The sequence below is a fragment of the Dipodomys merriami genome, unplaced genomic scaffold (genome assembly GCF_024711535.1).
Source record: "Dipodomys merriami isolate MVZ:Mamm:240054 unplaced genomic scaffold, mDipMer1.0.p SCAF_19, whole genome shotgun sequence".
Classification (NCBI taxonomy): domain Eukaryota; kingdom Metazoa; phylum Chordata; class Mammalia; order Rodentia; family Heteromyidae; genus Dipodomys; species Dipodomys merriami.
Genome location: NW_027203270.1, coordinates 12,606,794 through 12,622,088, shown reverse-complemented (window position 1 = coordinate 12,622,088; position 15,295 = coordinate 12,606,794). Strand labels below are relative to the sequence as shown.

The 15,295-nt window shown below is 48.2% G+C and overlaps 3 protein-coding genes across 3 annotated transcripts; 2 read left to right on the top strand and 1 right to left on the bottom strand.

The window, feature by feature from the left end:
• Window positions 1-2,541: 2,541 nt before the first annotated feature.
• Vtn (vitronectin) lies at window positions 2,542-5,435 on the top strand. Its single transcript, XM_070027289.1, has 8 exons — window positions 2,542-2,676; window positions 2,766-2,885; window positions 2,984-3,301; window positions 3,384-3,523; window positions 3,703-3,859; window positions 4,047-4,199; window positions 4,657-4,995; window positions 5,211-5,435. The coding sequence occupies exons 1-8, from the start codon at window positions 2,613-2,615 to the stop codon at window positions 5,321-5,323; spliced, it is 1,404 nt and encodes a 467-aa protein (XP_069883390.1). The 5' UTR covers window positions 2,542-2,612; the 3' UTR covers window positions 5,324-5,435.
• Window positions 5,436-7,704: 2,269 nt separating this feature from the next.
• On the top strand, window positions 7,705-8,593 carry Sebox (SEBOX homeobox). Its single transcript, XM_070026757.1, has 3 exons — window positions 7,705-7,732; window positions 7,885-8,045; window positions 8,213-8,593. Exons 1-3 carry the CDS (start codon window positions 7,705-7,707, stop codon window positions 8,591-8,593), a joined length of 570 nt encoding a protein of 189 aa, XP_069882858.1.
• Window positions 8,594-11,425: 2,832 nt separating this feature from the next.
• On the bottom strand, window positions 11,426-15,267 carry Tmem199 (transmembrane protein 199). The gene is made up of 6 exons (XM_070027288.1): window positions 15,031-15,267; window positions 13,922-13,995; window positions 13,530-13,619; window positions 12,862-12,904; window positions 12,536-12,648; window positions 11,426-12,233 (listed from the first exon to the last, which is right to left on the bottom strand). Exons 1-6 carry the CDS (start codon window positions 15,239-15,241, stop codon window positions 12,138-12,140), a joined length of 627 nt encoding a protein of 208 aa, XP_069883389.1. The 5' UTR covers window positions 15,242-15,267; the 3' UTR covers window positions 11,426-12,137.
• Between the last annotated feature and the right edge of the window lie 28 nt (window positions 15,268-15,295).

The window sequence follows — 15,295 nt, the reverse complement described above, 5'->3', positions numbered from 1 at the left end:
TCCAGCTCCCGCAAGCTGAGATGCTCTGCGCCAGCCACGCCCCGGACCCCGGGCTGTTGAGGCTACAGGCGAAGCCCCGCCTCTAGGCCACGGAGGCCCCGCCCCCTCTGCCTAGGAAGCCCCGCCCCCAGGCCTTCTCCATCCACGCCCACATTCCCTCCTCCCTTTAAGTCATATCCGTTGCTCTGACGTGAGAGGTGGGAAGCAGCCCCACCGAGTGTACCTCTCCCTCCCAGTGAGTAAAGCAATCGCAAAGTTCCCTAACAACTCCCCCCACCCCCAACAACAACTCTGTGTGTGTGTGTGTGTGTGTGTGTGTGTCCTGGTCCTAGGGCTTGAGCACTATCATTGAGCTTTCTTTTTTTTTAGGTTAGCACTCTACTTCATACACAGCTCCACTTTTTTTTTTTTTTTTTTTTTTGCCAATCCTGGGGCTTGAACTCAGGGCCTGGGCACTGTCCCTGAGCTTCTTTTTGCTCAAGGCTAGGACTCTTCCACTTGAGCCAGATTCACTTCTGGATTTTTCTGTTTATGTGGTACTGAGGAACTGAACTCAGGGTTTCCTGCATGCTAGGCAACACTCTATCACCAAGCCACATTGCCTGCCCCAAGAAATTAGTGGGTTTTGTTTTTTGGTGGTGGGGTTTGAACTCAGGAAGGGCCTGGACACTCTCCCTGAGCTTTTTCACTCAAAACTAGCACTCTATCACTCTGAGTCACTGCATCATTTCCAACTTTCATCTTCTTGCTGGTTAATTATAGATAATCTCACAGACTTTCCTGCCCAGGCTGGCTTTGAACTGTAATCCTCAGATCTCAGTAGCTAGGATTACATATGCCTGGCTCCCTAACATTTCTAAAGGCCCCTTTATGCGTGTGTCTCCTAGAGAAGAGATTGGCTAGACTTACACACTCCCTCCTCTGATTACAGAACAGAAAATGCCAGCTAAAAACTCTGTGATGAACAGGCTTCTGTGATGAAGTCTCGTGGCTGGATATTCTGTGCCAGTAGGAGTAGAGGGATTATACATACCTCATGAGCGTCTAACCCGTGTTGAACGAGTCCATTCTACAGATAGAGTGACTGAGGGCTGCTACAAGAGACAGTTTATACAGCATCAGTGGATTAGTGACTCGGGAATCAAATCTGGTTCAATGGGTTCATATTCACTATTTCCTAGGCCAGCTTGAAGATCAGCTTGGAGAGATTGATGTACTGATAAGAAGAAGCTAGAAATGAACTTTGTTTTTTTATGATAAATAAAGGAGACTTTGGGGGCTGGGACGGTGGCTCAGTGGTAGAGTGTTTGCCTTGCATGCACGGGTTCGATTCTTCAGTACCACATAAGCAGGAAAAGCTGGAAGTGTCACTGTGGCTCAAGTGGTAGAGCACTAGCCTTGAGCTGAAAAGCTGAGGGACAGGGACCAGGCCCAGAGTTCAGGCCCCATGACCGACAAAAAAAAAGAAAAGAAAAGAAAGAAAGAAAGAAAAAGAGACTTTTCCCAGAGTACTTATCCAATTTCTTCCCACTTCCCTTTCATATTCCTAAATATACAATGGGTGGATGAGCACCCAGCCAGGGTTGTGCTTGCTCGAATGAATCATGAATCAAAAACCATTTATGAGAATGAACTTGGATCTTCTCCAAGCACAGGGCATTTTGTCTGTTCTAGTCCATGTAATCTCCTAACACTAATGAAACAAGATATCATTTGTTTCATTTTACTTAAAAGAAAATTTAGGAGTGAGGGAAGAGGTGACATTGTCCAAGTAGAAATGTACTTATTATCTGACTTGTGTAACTATAGCCTCTGTACATCACCTTTATAATAACAATAAAAATTTAAAAAAAAGAAAACTTAGGCCAGATGCCAATTGCTCATGCCTGTAATCCTAGCTACTCAGGTCAAGATCTGAGGAGCGCGGTTCAAATCCAGCCTAGACGGCAAAGTTCATGAGATTCTTATCTCAATCATCAAAAAGCTGGAAGTGGAGGTATGACTCAAGTAGTAGAATGCCAGCCTGGAATGCAAAAAGCTAAGGGACAGCACCCTTAGATTAGTCACTAGATTCTCCCAATCCTGAGATCTAGCCCCACTACTAGCAGAAAAAAGAGGAGGAGGAGGAGGAAGAGGAGGAGGAGGAGGAAGAGGAGGAGGAGGAGGAAGAGGAGGAGGAGGAGGGGAGGAGGAGGAGGAGGAGGAAGAGGAGGAGGAGATGAAAAGAACAGAAAAAAAAACACCTTAGGCTTAGAGAGGTAAAGCAGTTTGCCCAATGAGTGACCTCATGAAACTTCTTTTTCGGCCTTGCAGACTTGCCAGGCTACTCCTCATCCTGATGGCCTGATGACTCTGAGTTTGGCAAGGTTTCTATTTCCCAGCTCTCTCAGGCCCAGGACTCTGGGAATGTGACCCTTTGCTGCAGCAGCCTTTTGGAGTTGGGAAACTGGGGGTTGGGCTGCAGGCTGAGCAAACAGAGCAAGAGAATGGGCAGTTCCTCTTTTCCAGTTCCCTCCCTCTTTGCCTAGTTCTCCCTCTCTTCCCCTGGCAGCAGAACAGAGTCTCAGGGAGCTCAGAGCCCAGCTGGACAGGCCCTTAGCTAGAGGCCTACCATGGCAATCCTGAGGCCCTTTCTCATGCTGTCCCTGCTGGCATGGGTTGCTCTGGCTGACCAAGGTGTGAGAGGGTGTTGGTGACCCTCTGGAACATGGTAGGATGGGTATGGGTAACTTGGAATTGGCTGTAACAAGATTCTCCCTCCTCAGAGTCATGCAAAGGGCGCTGCACAGAGGGTTTCAACGCTAACAAGAAGTGTCAGTGTGATGAAATGTGCTCTTACTACCAGAGCTGCTGTGCTGACTTCGTGACTGAGTGCAAACCCCAAGGTGCGTTTGGAGCCATGGGTTGGGGAAGGTGGGAAGAGTAAGGAGAGGTAGGAGCCCATCTGCCCCAAGAGACTCACTACCATTCACTTTACCTGCAGTGACTCGTGGTGATGTGTTTACTATGCCTGAAGATGAGTACTGGAACTTTGATTATACGGAAGAGACTAAGGACAATGCCAGTGTCCCTGAACAGCCAGAGAACCCTAGCCTGCTGCCTCAGCCAGAAGGGACTGCTGCACCACAAGGGACAAGCACCACAAGGCCTGAGGTGAAAACCACAAGGCCTGAGGTGACTCTAGAGTCTGATATCACTGATCAAGGTATCTCATGGCCAACAGCTGAGGAAGAGCTGTGCAGTGGGAAGCCCTTCGATGCCTTCACCGACCTCAAGAATGGTTCTGTGTTTGCCTTCCGAGGTGACTCCAGGGGCAGGTCTTGGGGTTGGGGGTTGTCTGGGAGCATCCTCTCCCTCACACCTTCATCCTCTCCCCACCCTAGGGCAGTACTGCTATGAGCTAGATGAAACAGCAGTCAGGCCTGGATACCCCAAGCTCATCCGAGATGTCTGGGGCATTGATGGCCCCATTGATGCCGCCTTCACGCGAATCAACTGTCAGGGCAAGACCTACATTTTCAAGGTGCCAGGCCCAGGGGCTGTGTGGGTAGAGGTCATGGTGGGAGACGATGAGCCAGTCCGAGGCTTCAGCTTTGGGTAACAATTCTGGGGAGGCTGAGGATAGTCACTTTAGGGTATAGGCCTCTGGCCTCTGTGTCTAACCACTGTCTTCTCATGCCTTTCACCTTCTCTGCCTCTTAGGGTAGTCAGTACTGGCGCTTTGAGGATGGTGTTCTGGACCCTGAGTACCCCCGAAACATTGCTGAAGGCTTCAGCGGCATCCCAGATAATGTAGATGCAGCCTTGGCCCTCCCTGCCCACAGCTACAGAGGCCGGGAGAGGGTCTACTTCTTCAAAGGTACTGGGGGGAGGGGATGGGGAGAGGACAATGGGCAGGTATAAAATGGTCTTTTTTCCCACATTCCCCTGGGGACAGTCTTCAGTAGACACCCATACCCCCTGCACTGGGAGCTCTCAGCTTGTTCAGCCTCTGGCTCCTCCAGTCTTCAACACACCCTTCTGATGCCAGCTGCCCTGCTTCCCAGGGAAACAGTACTGGGAGTACGAGTTCCAACATCAGCCCAGCCAGGAGGAGTGTGAAGGCAGCTCCATGTCGACGGTGTTTGAGCACTTCGCCCTGCTGCAGCGGGACAGCTGGGAGGACATCTTTGAGCTGCTGTTCTGGGGCAGATCCCCTGGTATGGAGGAAGGGAGAGACTAGGCTTCTGCCTTAAGAGGTCCGGAACCTCCTGATAGAGGTAGAAGCTGGATTGCCAAGAGGACTGAGATGGTGGAGCTATCGATCAAGAGCTATTTGCTCAGGCCAGACTTTGCTTCTGTTGACCTTTGGGGGGAGGCTAGACTCCACTGGGACCCCACACCTTGGACTTTGTCTAGTGTAGCCACAGGCAAAATCAGCAGAGGGAGGGGTGATGGCTGGGGGAGGCATGGGGGAGGGTGTAGAGATATCAGGGATATAGCAGAGGGGAGGGATCGGAAATGAACACTGGGCAAGGAGGCTGAGGCCTGAATGCTGGGGCTCTGCCACCAGCTTACTGTGCTTTGGGCAAGATGCCTAGATCGGGAGGAGCCTGCTGGAGAAAGCAGGGCCTGGCTCCCCCAAATCCTTTCTTTAACCCTTTTCCTGCTACACAGGTGGTGTCAAAGAGCCTCAGTTCATCAGCCAGGACTGGCATGGTATACCTGGAAAAGTGGATGCTGCCATGGCTGGCCACATTTACATCTCAGGCTCAGGGCTCCACAGCTCCCAGCCTAAAAAGCAAAAGTCTAGGCGTCGCAGCCGCAAACGCTACCGATCTCGCCGTGGCCATGGGCGTAGCCAGAGCTCCCGCCGGTCATCCCGTTCTGTCTGGCTGTCTTTATTCTCCAGTGAGGAGAGTGGGTTTGGAGCCTACAACTATGATGACTATAATATGAACTGGCTTGTGCCTGCCACCTGTGAGCCCATCCAGAGTGTCTACTTCTTCTCAGGAGGTGGGAGCCCCTTGCCATCCCCCACACTGGTCTTGCCTGGCCTTTCCTAATGGCTCTGATCCCCATGTGCTACTCAGCCTGTAAGCAATAAGCCCAGAAAGCCAGGCCAGAGTCCCCAGCTGCACTGTAGATGCTTACGTTCCCAGGTCTTCTTTCTCAGAGTGAGTGAGTATCTCCAATTGGGGCTTAAACACTCTCTTTGTCCTCTCTTTCAGACAAGTACTACCGAGTCAATCTTCGCACCCGGCGAGTGGACACTGTAAATCCTCCATACCCACGCTCCATTGCCCAGTACTGGCTGGGCTGCCCAGCCCCTGGCCACGAGTAGGAGTTAAGAGTCCACACATGAATCCACACATTTAGGCTTCCCATAGCTCTCTTTTCCAGCCTCCTCCTCCAACCTCTGCTCCCAGATCAATAAAGGTCTCTCAGTTCTGAAACTAAGACTACTGTCCTGTCTGGAGTGGGCAGACCCCTGCCTGGGCAAAGAAGGAAGATGGGCCATCAGGATGAGGTGAAGGAAAGAACAGGGATAAGACTTATTATATTGGGCCCATGATGGGGTCAAGCCTTCTCTGTGAGTCAAGCAAGTTGGGGGCTAGGGAGGACCTCAAGAGAGCTACGCTTCCTCATGAGCTGAGTAGCTCCCATCAACCCACAGCTGCACAGGTCTAGGGCTTCTCTGGTGATGACAAACACTTACCAAGACATCATTCCCCAGTCATTCTTGCTTCACTCCTGGTCTTTGGGCGGAGGTCAGGGGAGAGGGGCAGAAGGAAGGAACAAGAGGTAGTAGGTCTCTAGCTCAGCTTTTCTGTCTATCCTGAATCTAAAATACAGTCAGCTCCTCAGCACTGGAGGGATCATTTACTGTGCTCCCCACCTAACCCAACCCTAGGGTGAGCCTGTAGATCTATCTATCTATCTATCTATCTATCTATCTATCTATCTATCTATCTATCTATATAAATATATATATATATAATTTATTTATTATTATTTTTTTTTTTTTGCCAGTTATGGGGCCTGAACTCTGGGCCTGGGCGCTGTCCCTCAGCTCTTTAGCTCAAGGTGAGCACTCTACCACTAGAGCCACAGTGCTACTTCTGGCTTTTTCTGCTTATGTGGTGCTGAGGAATCGAACCCAGGGCCTCATGCATGCAAGGCAAGCACTCTACCACTGAGCCACCTTCCCAGCCCCTTATTTATTATTTTTTGGGTCCGGTCATGGGGCATGAACTCTGGGCCTGGGCACTGTCCCTCAGCTCTTCAGCTCAAGGCTAATGCTCTACCACTTGAGCCACAGGGTCACTTCCAGCTTTTTTCTTTTTGCTTATGTGGTGCTGAGGAATCGAACCCAAGGCCTCATGCATGCAAGGCAAGCGCTCTACCACTGAGCCATCCGCCCAGCCCAATATTTTGGTGGTTAATTGGAGATGAGTCTCATGGAGGGGCTGGGTATGTGGCATGGTAGAGTGTTTGCCCAGCATGCATAAAGCCCTGGGTTCAATTCCTCAGTACTACATAAACAGAAAAAGCCAGAAGCAGCACTGTGGCTCAAGTGGTAGAGTGCTAGCCTTGAGCAAAAGCAGCTCAGAGACAGTTTCCAGGCCCTGAGTTCAAGCTCCAGCACTGGCAAAAAAAAAAAAAAAAAAAAAAAAAAGGAGTCTCATGGACTTTCTTCAGACTAGGATCAGATCTCAGGTTCCTGAGTAGCTAGGATTATAGTCATGAACCACCAGTACCTGACTCCTACTACTTTTTAAAAAATATCTTTAAGCCGGGTGCTGGTGGCTCACGCCTGTAATCCTAGCTACTCAGGAGCCTGAGATCTGAGGATCCCAGTTCAAAGCCAGCCTAGGCAGGAAAGTCTGTGAGACTCTTACCTCCAATAAACCACCAGAAAATTGGAAGTGGCACTGTGGCTCAAGTGGTAGAGCGCTTGCCTTGAGCTGAAGAGCTGAGGGACAGTGCCCAGGCCGAGTTCAAGCACTACAACCACCACCACCACCAACAACAAAAATTATCTTTAAGTAGTTGTACAAAAGGGTTTCAATTCAACAGAAACATTTTTCTTAAGCTCTGATTGCATTTGTGGACTTTTACTGGTTCCAGGTTCCTGGACTCTAGGAAGCCTACCTAGGCTCTTGGGGCAGACAGGGTTAGGTGGAGACAAAGCTTCAGAACAGCCTTAAGGCAATCTGGTGGTGACAGATGACCCCAGCTCATCTGTTGTCCCCAGCCCCTTCCCATCCCATCCACCTTCACTGCACAGCCCACATTTGAGGGACAAGATTTCATCCATCTTCCCCTGAAGGCAGTCATGATTTCAGAGCAGCAGCTGGGCTGCTTGGGAGCACTGGAGAGATGGATTGCTATGCTTACATGGAACCTGGGGAGGCTTTTTTTTCCCACACATTATCAAAAGATAGGCAGAGGTTGCCAGAGGTTGAGTTTTAAGGAGGCTGGGCCTGGCTACCTTTGTGAAGCCAGGGTGGGGTGGGTTCATCAAATTTACCTCACTCATACCTGAATCAGCTCCAACCCTGCTTCTCCTAACCCCTGTCTGCCTGGCTGGAGTGAACTCTTAAGCCTCTCCCTCTGTGGGTGGAGCCAGACTCTCAGAACAGCATAAAACCCCACAGGGATGGGTCTGGTGTGGGCACAGCCCTGGCATGGCCCTCTGGCTCTTTATCCTCTACCAGCTCCATGGCCAGCCCTATGGAAGCATCCTCAGGTAATCTGGTGCAGAGAGGGTGGCAGGGTGAGGAGCTGAGGCAGAGTGTGATGAGGAAGGTTGAAGAAGGTAGGAAATGGGAGCTGAAGGATCTCTTCAAAGCTTTGAGGCTGCGGGGAGAGTCCTGGTTTGACACCCATTCTGGCCTGCAGGCCATGCCAGTAGGTTGGGTCCCCACCGGAGGAAGAGAACCACCTTCAGTGTTGGGCAGCTGCTGGAACTCGAGCGGGTATTTGCTGCACGGCCTTACCCTGACATCAGCACCCGTGAGCACCTGGCTCAGGTCACACATCTGCCAGAGGCCAAGATCCAGGTGAGCTATATAACCTGTTCGTCCCCAAGGTATGGTCATATAGCCTATTTGGGGGCTTGCCCTGCAGTATTCTCTCTGGGAATCCTGCTTCAGTTTTATTTCTTCTTCTTCTGTCCCAGTGGAGAAATGCTGGAGCCAAAAATAGATCCCTTCATCTTTTCTACCAGGTATGGTTCCAGAACCGCCGGGCCAAGAGAATCAAGAACAGGAAACCAGAAGGCCTAAGCCCCAGGCCTGAGCCTATCCCAAACTCCTGTTCCCTTCCAGACACCTCCCAGCAGGCCTGGAAGCCCCAAACAACAGGTCAGCCTCCACTTGACACCAGCATGGCTCAGTTTACCTCAGCATGTCCACAGACCTTCTGTGCAGCTTCCAGTTTGGGCTCAGGGCAGGGCTGGGCAGGGGTTAAAGCTGCAGCCCCATGGGCACCTGCTGGAGTTTCAGGGTTCCATCCTTCTTTGGAGCGAGCCACTCCTCAGACCTCACTGGGAAGCCTGTCTGATCTTATTTATGCTTCAGCCATTGTCGCCAATGTGGACCACTCCTAATTGAGGTCTAACACTTGCTCTGGTTCTTGTAGCCCACCAATCCCACTTGAAGTAAACCCATGTCCCATCCTTTTACAGAAGGGAGTTCTCTAATAGGAAGAAAGTTTAATTCAGGGACCCCTCTTTCCTCTTTCTGGCCAGCCTCCAGCTCACCCCACATTCAGGTTCGCTGCAGTGACTGGGGCCCTGGTTACTGCTACTTAGTACCCTTGCTCTACATTTTGACAGAAGATACCATCAGAGGGATGAGGTGGAAAGCTAGGCCTGGTCCCCAAATCTTCTCACCCTAATTGATAGTCTCTTACCTCTGAGGAATGGGCAGCTACTCTTCCAGGTCCTTGGGCTATCCTCTATTAATGAGCCAGGGGAGATAACTGTTCCTATTCTGGTTTGTTGGGGACCCACTTTTTCATGGTTTATGGCTCCCTTTCCTGATCTCCTGCCACCTGGACAAATTAATCAGAGCTATGTATCTGAAGAGGGACTGATATTAAAGTAATATGAACAGGAGGCTGGGGCTTAAGTTGATTTAAAATTTCCACAGATCAGATTGGCTGCCCACTAATGTGGGGCTAACCTAATAGATCTGGGGTGGAAGAGGTGCAGCAGCATTGGATTTCGGTATCACTGTCATTTGTAATACCAACTAATCTCCAAATAAAACCAAACTCTGTACCTTAATCTGGATTGTTGTGTGTTGCAAATGAACGGGAGTCAAGGGCTGCTTGCCTTGGAAATTTAGCTCCATCACCTAATCCCTAAATAGGGCCAGGTTTCATAGACCTCTGGTGGGAGGTATTACACAGGCTTCCATAGGGATTAGAGGGATGGTTAATTGGAGGGTTTAGGGCTCTGACTGACAGACCCTAGAAAGATGTGTCTCTGCTAGAACCACTGTCCTGCTTTGGAGAGAAAAGCATGGAGTCTGTGATTACTATATACTGAACTCAAACTCTGGCTCTGCTATACAAATATAACTCCCTGAAATCTATATGCCTATAAAGCGGGAAGGCAACACTTGTCTCCTGTTTTGAGATTGATATAGATAGGCTATACATACATAGCATGTGACACATTATGAAAACACAATGAGCCAGGTGCTAGTGGCTCACACTTGTAATCCTAGCTACTCAGGAGGTTGAGATCTGAGGATCACTATTTGAAGCCAGCTGGGGCAGAAAAGTCCCCATGAGACTATTATCTCCAATTAACCACTCAAAAGCCAGAAGTAGTACTGTGGCTTAAGTGTCAAGAGTGCTAGACTTATAGCTGGGCGCTGGTGGCTCACGCCTGTAATCCTAGCTACTCAGGAGGCTGAGATCTGAGGATCACGGTTCAAAGCCAGCCCGGGCAGGAAAGACTGTGAGACTCCTATCTCCAATAATCACCAGAAAACCGGAAGTGGTGCTGTAGCTCAAGTGGTAGAGCGCTTGCCTTGAGCTGAAGAGCTGAGGGACAGCGCCCAGGCCCAGAGTTCAAGCCCCATGACCGACAAAAAAAAAAAAAAAAGAGTGCTAGACTTGAGCACAAAGTCTCAGGGGCAGCACTCAGGCCCTGAGCTCAAGCCCCACAACTGACACAAAAACAAAATACATATGCAATGAATGCTGGTTCCGTTTCTACACATAGGAGGCCATGTCCCTGTTTGCCTACTCAGCACTTTCTGGACTTGAATTGCATGGTAGGCAGAGGAAGAGATCAAGACGTTTTCTTGTCTGTGCAGAGAACTAGCCACCTGACTCCTAATCCTATCTTTGTCTTTGCAGAAGCCCTCCCCCTAATCCCCCCCCCCCCGCCCCCGCCTCTTTGCCCAATGGTCTCCTCATTGTTCTCTAGGTAGGAGCCAGGTCTTTGACTTCTCTATTCCCAGATGCTAGCATAGTGCCTGGCCCCCAGAAAAGCAGCACTTTATAAGAGCTTGGTTAGAGAAGACTGTTAGCTTGTGTGGTGGGGGTCAGGGTGAGCTTTGAAGAGTCATCTAACAATAGCAATGCGAAGATAAAATGACAAAATTCCATTACAAGATACCCCAGAGTGGTCAAAATCTGATATTCTGATACACATGCTTTTCTTTAAAAATAGGGAAAATAGGTTATAGGGAAGCACTATACCTAAATTCAGGTATGAGGAGAAGTGGAAGCTTTTAAATAGGCATCCTAGTACAGCCTGCAGACACAAGAAGCAGCACAGCTTTCTGACCCAATGTTAAGTAGTACACGTTACCAAGAACACCTGCATTTTCCCACAGCCGACCCTTCTCCCAACTAACAGAAACTGACAAGCTTGGTGAAGGAAATGTATATCATTTGTAAAAACAGAGTTGGAGGTGTGGCTTAGCAGTAGAGCACTGGCCCACTAAGTGGAAAGCTGTAAGTTCAAACCTCAGTACTGCCCTTCCTCCCACAAATGCTTCGAGGAAGCTGGCACTGGTGGCTCACACCTATGCTTCTGGCTACTTAGGAGGCTGAGATCTAAAGATTGCAGGTCAAAGCCACTTTAGGCAGAAAAGTCCATGGGATTCTTTATCACCAATGAACCAGCAAAAAGCTGGAAGTGGAGGTGTTGCTCAGAGGCAGAGCATAGTCTTGGGTAAGAAAGCCAAGCAAGAGCATAAGGCCCTTAGTTCAAGCAAGTAACCTCCTTCATCTCCTTCCCTCTACCCCCCTTTGCTTCCCCCCAAAAAGGGGAAGAAAAGCTTTGAGAAAAACAAAGACAAAGGAGCATATGCAGTGAACAAAAAGGAAGAGTCTACTATTAGAAGATCCTGAACAACTTTCCAAATTACTGGTCTTTGTGCTTTGTGTTAATTTTCACAGGACTTGAACAATGTACTGCACACAATAAATATTTATTAGATAAACACCTTCAAATGCCTTATGTAGACTTTACCATTACACCACCAAGTTCTCAGAAGTTTAACATCACAAGAGAAATTGGACCACATGGGAATCTTTGGCCCCACTTAATAAGAAGAGCCATGGCTGGTCATTTGGTCTCTATTTGTTTTACCTGATACCATTTCCTTTCAGAAAAAGACAGCTGCCTGGTTCCTAGTTCCACCATCCTATACCAACTCATCTTTCTCTTATTTGATATTTGGCCTTTCATCAGTTCTTGTCCAGCATAAACAGGAGAGTCTTTCTGCTTTCTTGGAGGCTTCTGTTCTCAATTGCAGGTTTGCACCAAAGATGTGTGGATGAAGGATGATGATTATCTGTGAACTTGGGCAAATTCAAGGCAGTACTGCGAAGGCCTGAATTCTATTTCCTCCCAATGGAAAAACCCAGTTTCAGAAGTTCTAGAACGGACTAGAGAAGGCAGAACTGAAGTTCAGAAGAAGGAATTCATCAGTTCTTCCAGTTTTCAAGAAGTGCTGTAGTTTGAATCTCCTTCACAGCTTTCTACAAGAATACCAGGTGGTCTGACCTGGTTCTCAACTGGAGCTGAGTACAAAGAGCCTCACAGGCTGAACAAGACTCAGTAATTGGTAGTTGAGAGGCTGGGTCCCTCCAAAACATCTCCAGACTTGACAGTGAAGCATCAGTTACAGCTCTCCCAACTCGCCTTCCATTACTCGTACCATGACATATAGTTCAGCCAGACCCACCACTGAGGCAACGATCAATGCGGCCAGCACCCTCTATAGAAGAAAATTAGGCTTTAGTGTGATACAGGCCAACAGCCAGATTTGCAGCCCTCAGTACCCCTAAGGAGGATGGACACCTTCTCCTCAACCTAGTCCACTCTCCCCCAAGTTTGGATCTGATTTGTCTTGAGATTACTACCTACCTCCACAACTCCTGTAAAACTCAAATATGTCCGACATTTATTGCACAAACATACGCTCAATTTTTAAACTGTGAATGTGTAAAGATGCACTTTCACACATTTTCTCTTTTTCACTAGTTTCTGGGACACTTTCCCCTACCAATGCCTACTCACCGAGGCCATTTCTGTGAAGATATATTGGCTTCCAAGGTAAGTGCAGACGAAGGCAGCTGCTACCGTGACAATGAAGTTGAAGATGGTGATAACCAGAGATTTCACTGACCTTACTTTGGGGAGAAGCCAGGGAAGAAACTTTTAGGTCCAGCCTTCTCCAAGAGGCCCTTTTATCTCATGGCTACCTCCCCCATCAACTGGATTCTCTTCCAAGAGCAAATATCTGAGTAGTTTAGCCTTAAACCCACAATATTGGGAAGGGAAAGAGTGCCATGAGCAATCCCAGGGTTTAGAGGGTTTAGAAGCCTGTTTTCCTAGAGCCTCACCTTGCTTTCCCAGGTCACTGAGAGTCCCACCATGCCGTGAATCCTGGGAAAAAGAAAAAGCACATGATTCAGAATGGAAGCAACTCAGAGAGCACCTGGTGTCAAGTCTTGCCTGGACCTTCTATTCTTTAACACAGTAACTTGGCATTCTACATGGATTCCTTTGTCTAAGATCAGCCTGACTTTTCTGGATCACATAGCAAACATTTCAGAGAAGAGGTCATAGTCTCTTAGTACCTATCAACTCCTCTCCTGTTTTGGGGTAGAAGCATGTGAGAATAGTATGGAAACCTGTCAGAAAAGAGTTCCTGGGTTGTGTGTGGTGGCACACACCATGCATCCCAGCACTTGGGAGTCTGAGACAGAAAGATCTGGACCTCAAGCTCAGGGGCCAGGCTGGGCTATATAGGCTATACAATGCTTTGTCTCAAAAAAGAAAAGAGAAGAAGCTTCAAGGCTCATGTCCATGTCTATAATATTTAAGAATGTAGTCAACATATATACTCAGTCTCAGTAAATGAGAAAATAATTGTATTTGGTTTGTATGCAACACAGGGCTCTGAAATAGTATACAAACCAAGTTCTCATGTTGTTGTTGTTCGCTTTGTGCCTCTTTTCCAGTACAGGGCCCTGTTTTCAGCCTCATGCATTGAAGAGCTGGCCCTTACCTGACAGGTGACATTGCGAGTGATCCGCTTATATTCCTCATTGGCCAGCTGTATCTTAATCTTCTCTAGCCGGGCAACGAGCTCTGGGTTCTAAAGTAGAAAAACCATTAAGTATGATATTCTCCTACATATTTCTAACCACAAAGTATGTCATAAACACTGTTTCCAAATACATGGTACTGCTAAGGGTACCACGAGATCCACATACCAATTATACTTCCATTGCTTTGGAAACTCAGTTTTGGACTGTTTCCTAAAGCTTTCAAATAGAGAAGGCAATTCTTGGTCCCCCCGCCCATACTTAAGATTTAAAAGACAAAATTTCAACCCAAAAGTTGATTAACAAATTCAATGTCAAACCCTCCACTCCTACAAATATATTCCTTACATACCCGGGGAGGCTTCACAATCTCTGGGAGATAGATTTCACTGCCTTCTAGGAGTTCATGAAGGTATAGTGTAGAATCTGGAAAGAAAAGATTTCTATATACTAAGTTATAAAGCTCAAGCTGAGAGACTAAGATCAGAGGAGGGCCTGTTCCTTTTTTATACCAAAATAAAACACGAGTTAGTACGTTTCTGTGGCTGTTAAAAGATCTTCCCTAATTAGGCTTAGGTTACTCAAAGGACAGTGTGGATATTCTCTAAGGTCCTCTTTAGTTCTACTAGTTGCAAGGTTTACCTTTTATTTTATGTATTTATTTATTTTTGCCAGTCCAGGGGCTTGAACTCAGGGGCTGGGCACTGTCCCTGAGCTGCTTTTGCTCAAGGCTAGCACTTACTATTTGAGCCACAGTACCACTTCTGGCTTTTTCTGTTAATGTGGTATTGAAGAATCGAACCCAGGGCTTCATTCATGCTAAGCAAGCACGCTATCACTAAGCCACATTCCCAGCCTGAGAGGTATACATTTTGCACTTTTGGCTAGACTATATTAATTCTGGCAAAGTACCTAAGATGCCAGTTTGTCCTTTATAGATAAAGGAACTAAAGCCCAGGGAAGAGAAATAACTTTTTCCAGGAAAGTTAGTGACAGAAACAAGGCTAGATGTGATACTATACCTAATCCAGATCTTTCAACAATATTTGTCATCCTATCAACAAAAATAAAAGAAGGAAGAAAGAAGGCATACACCAGACTTCACCACTCTTGTCTTTTGAGATGGAAAGATTTCCATATTCATAAACAGCATATGATCACTACGCGAAGTGACTTCCGAATGAGTTGGGAAAAGGGAAACATGGAACCTGGAACATGGTACTGGAGTCAGAACCTCGACTAACTAAGGTTGAGTGTGCCTGCGGCGGAGATTCAAGGGAACAACCTGCAGTGATTTTTGCCATCGAGGAAGGGTTTCCAAAGGAGTTGAGAAACGACTGAGTGGCCTTGGGATTTACGAAAAGCCGTTGGGTAGGCTACAAGAGGGAGAGTGCTGGAGAACGGCATCAGGAAGGAGCACGTCTGGAAAGGAGGGGACCCCTGGCCTGGAGCCGTGCTCACCCCGTTCTCTCAGGTGCTGGTGCAGATCCCGGATCAGACGGAAAGAAACCAAACGTCGGGGCTCACGGGGACCATTATCGCCGGCGGTCTTTTTCCTCAGCGCGGCCTCAAGCTCTTCCCGTAGCTTTCGAGGCAGCCGCTCTGACTCTAGTTCGCCTCCGGGGCCTAGAGCGCGCACCAGTCGCTCGCCGGCAAGCAATGAAGACGCCATATCCAGTCGACTGTCAGATCAGGTGATTATTCTCCAACTCGAACTTCCGCCCGC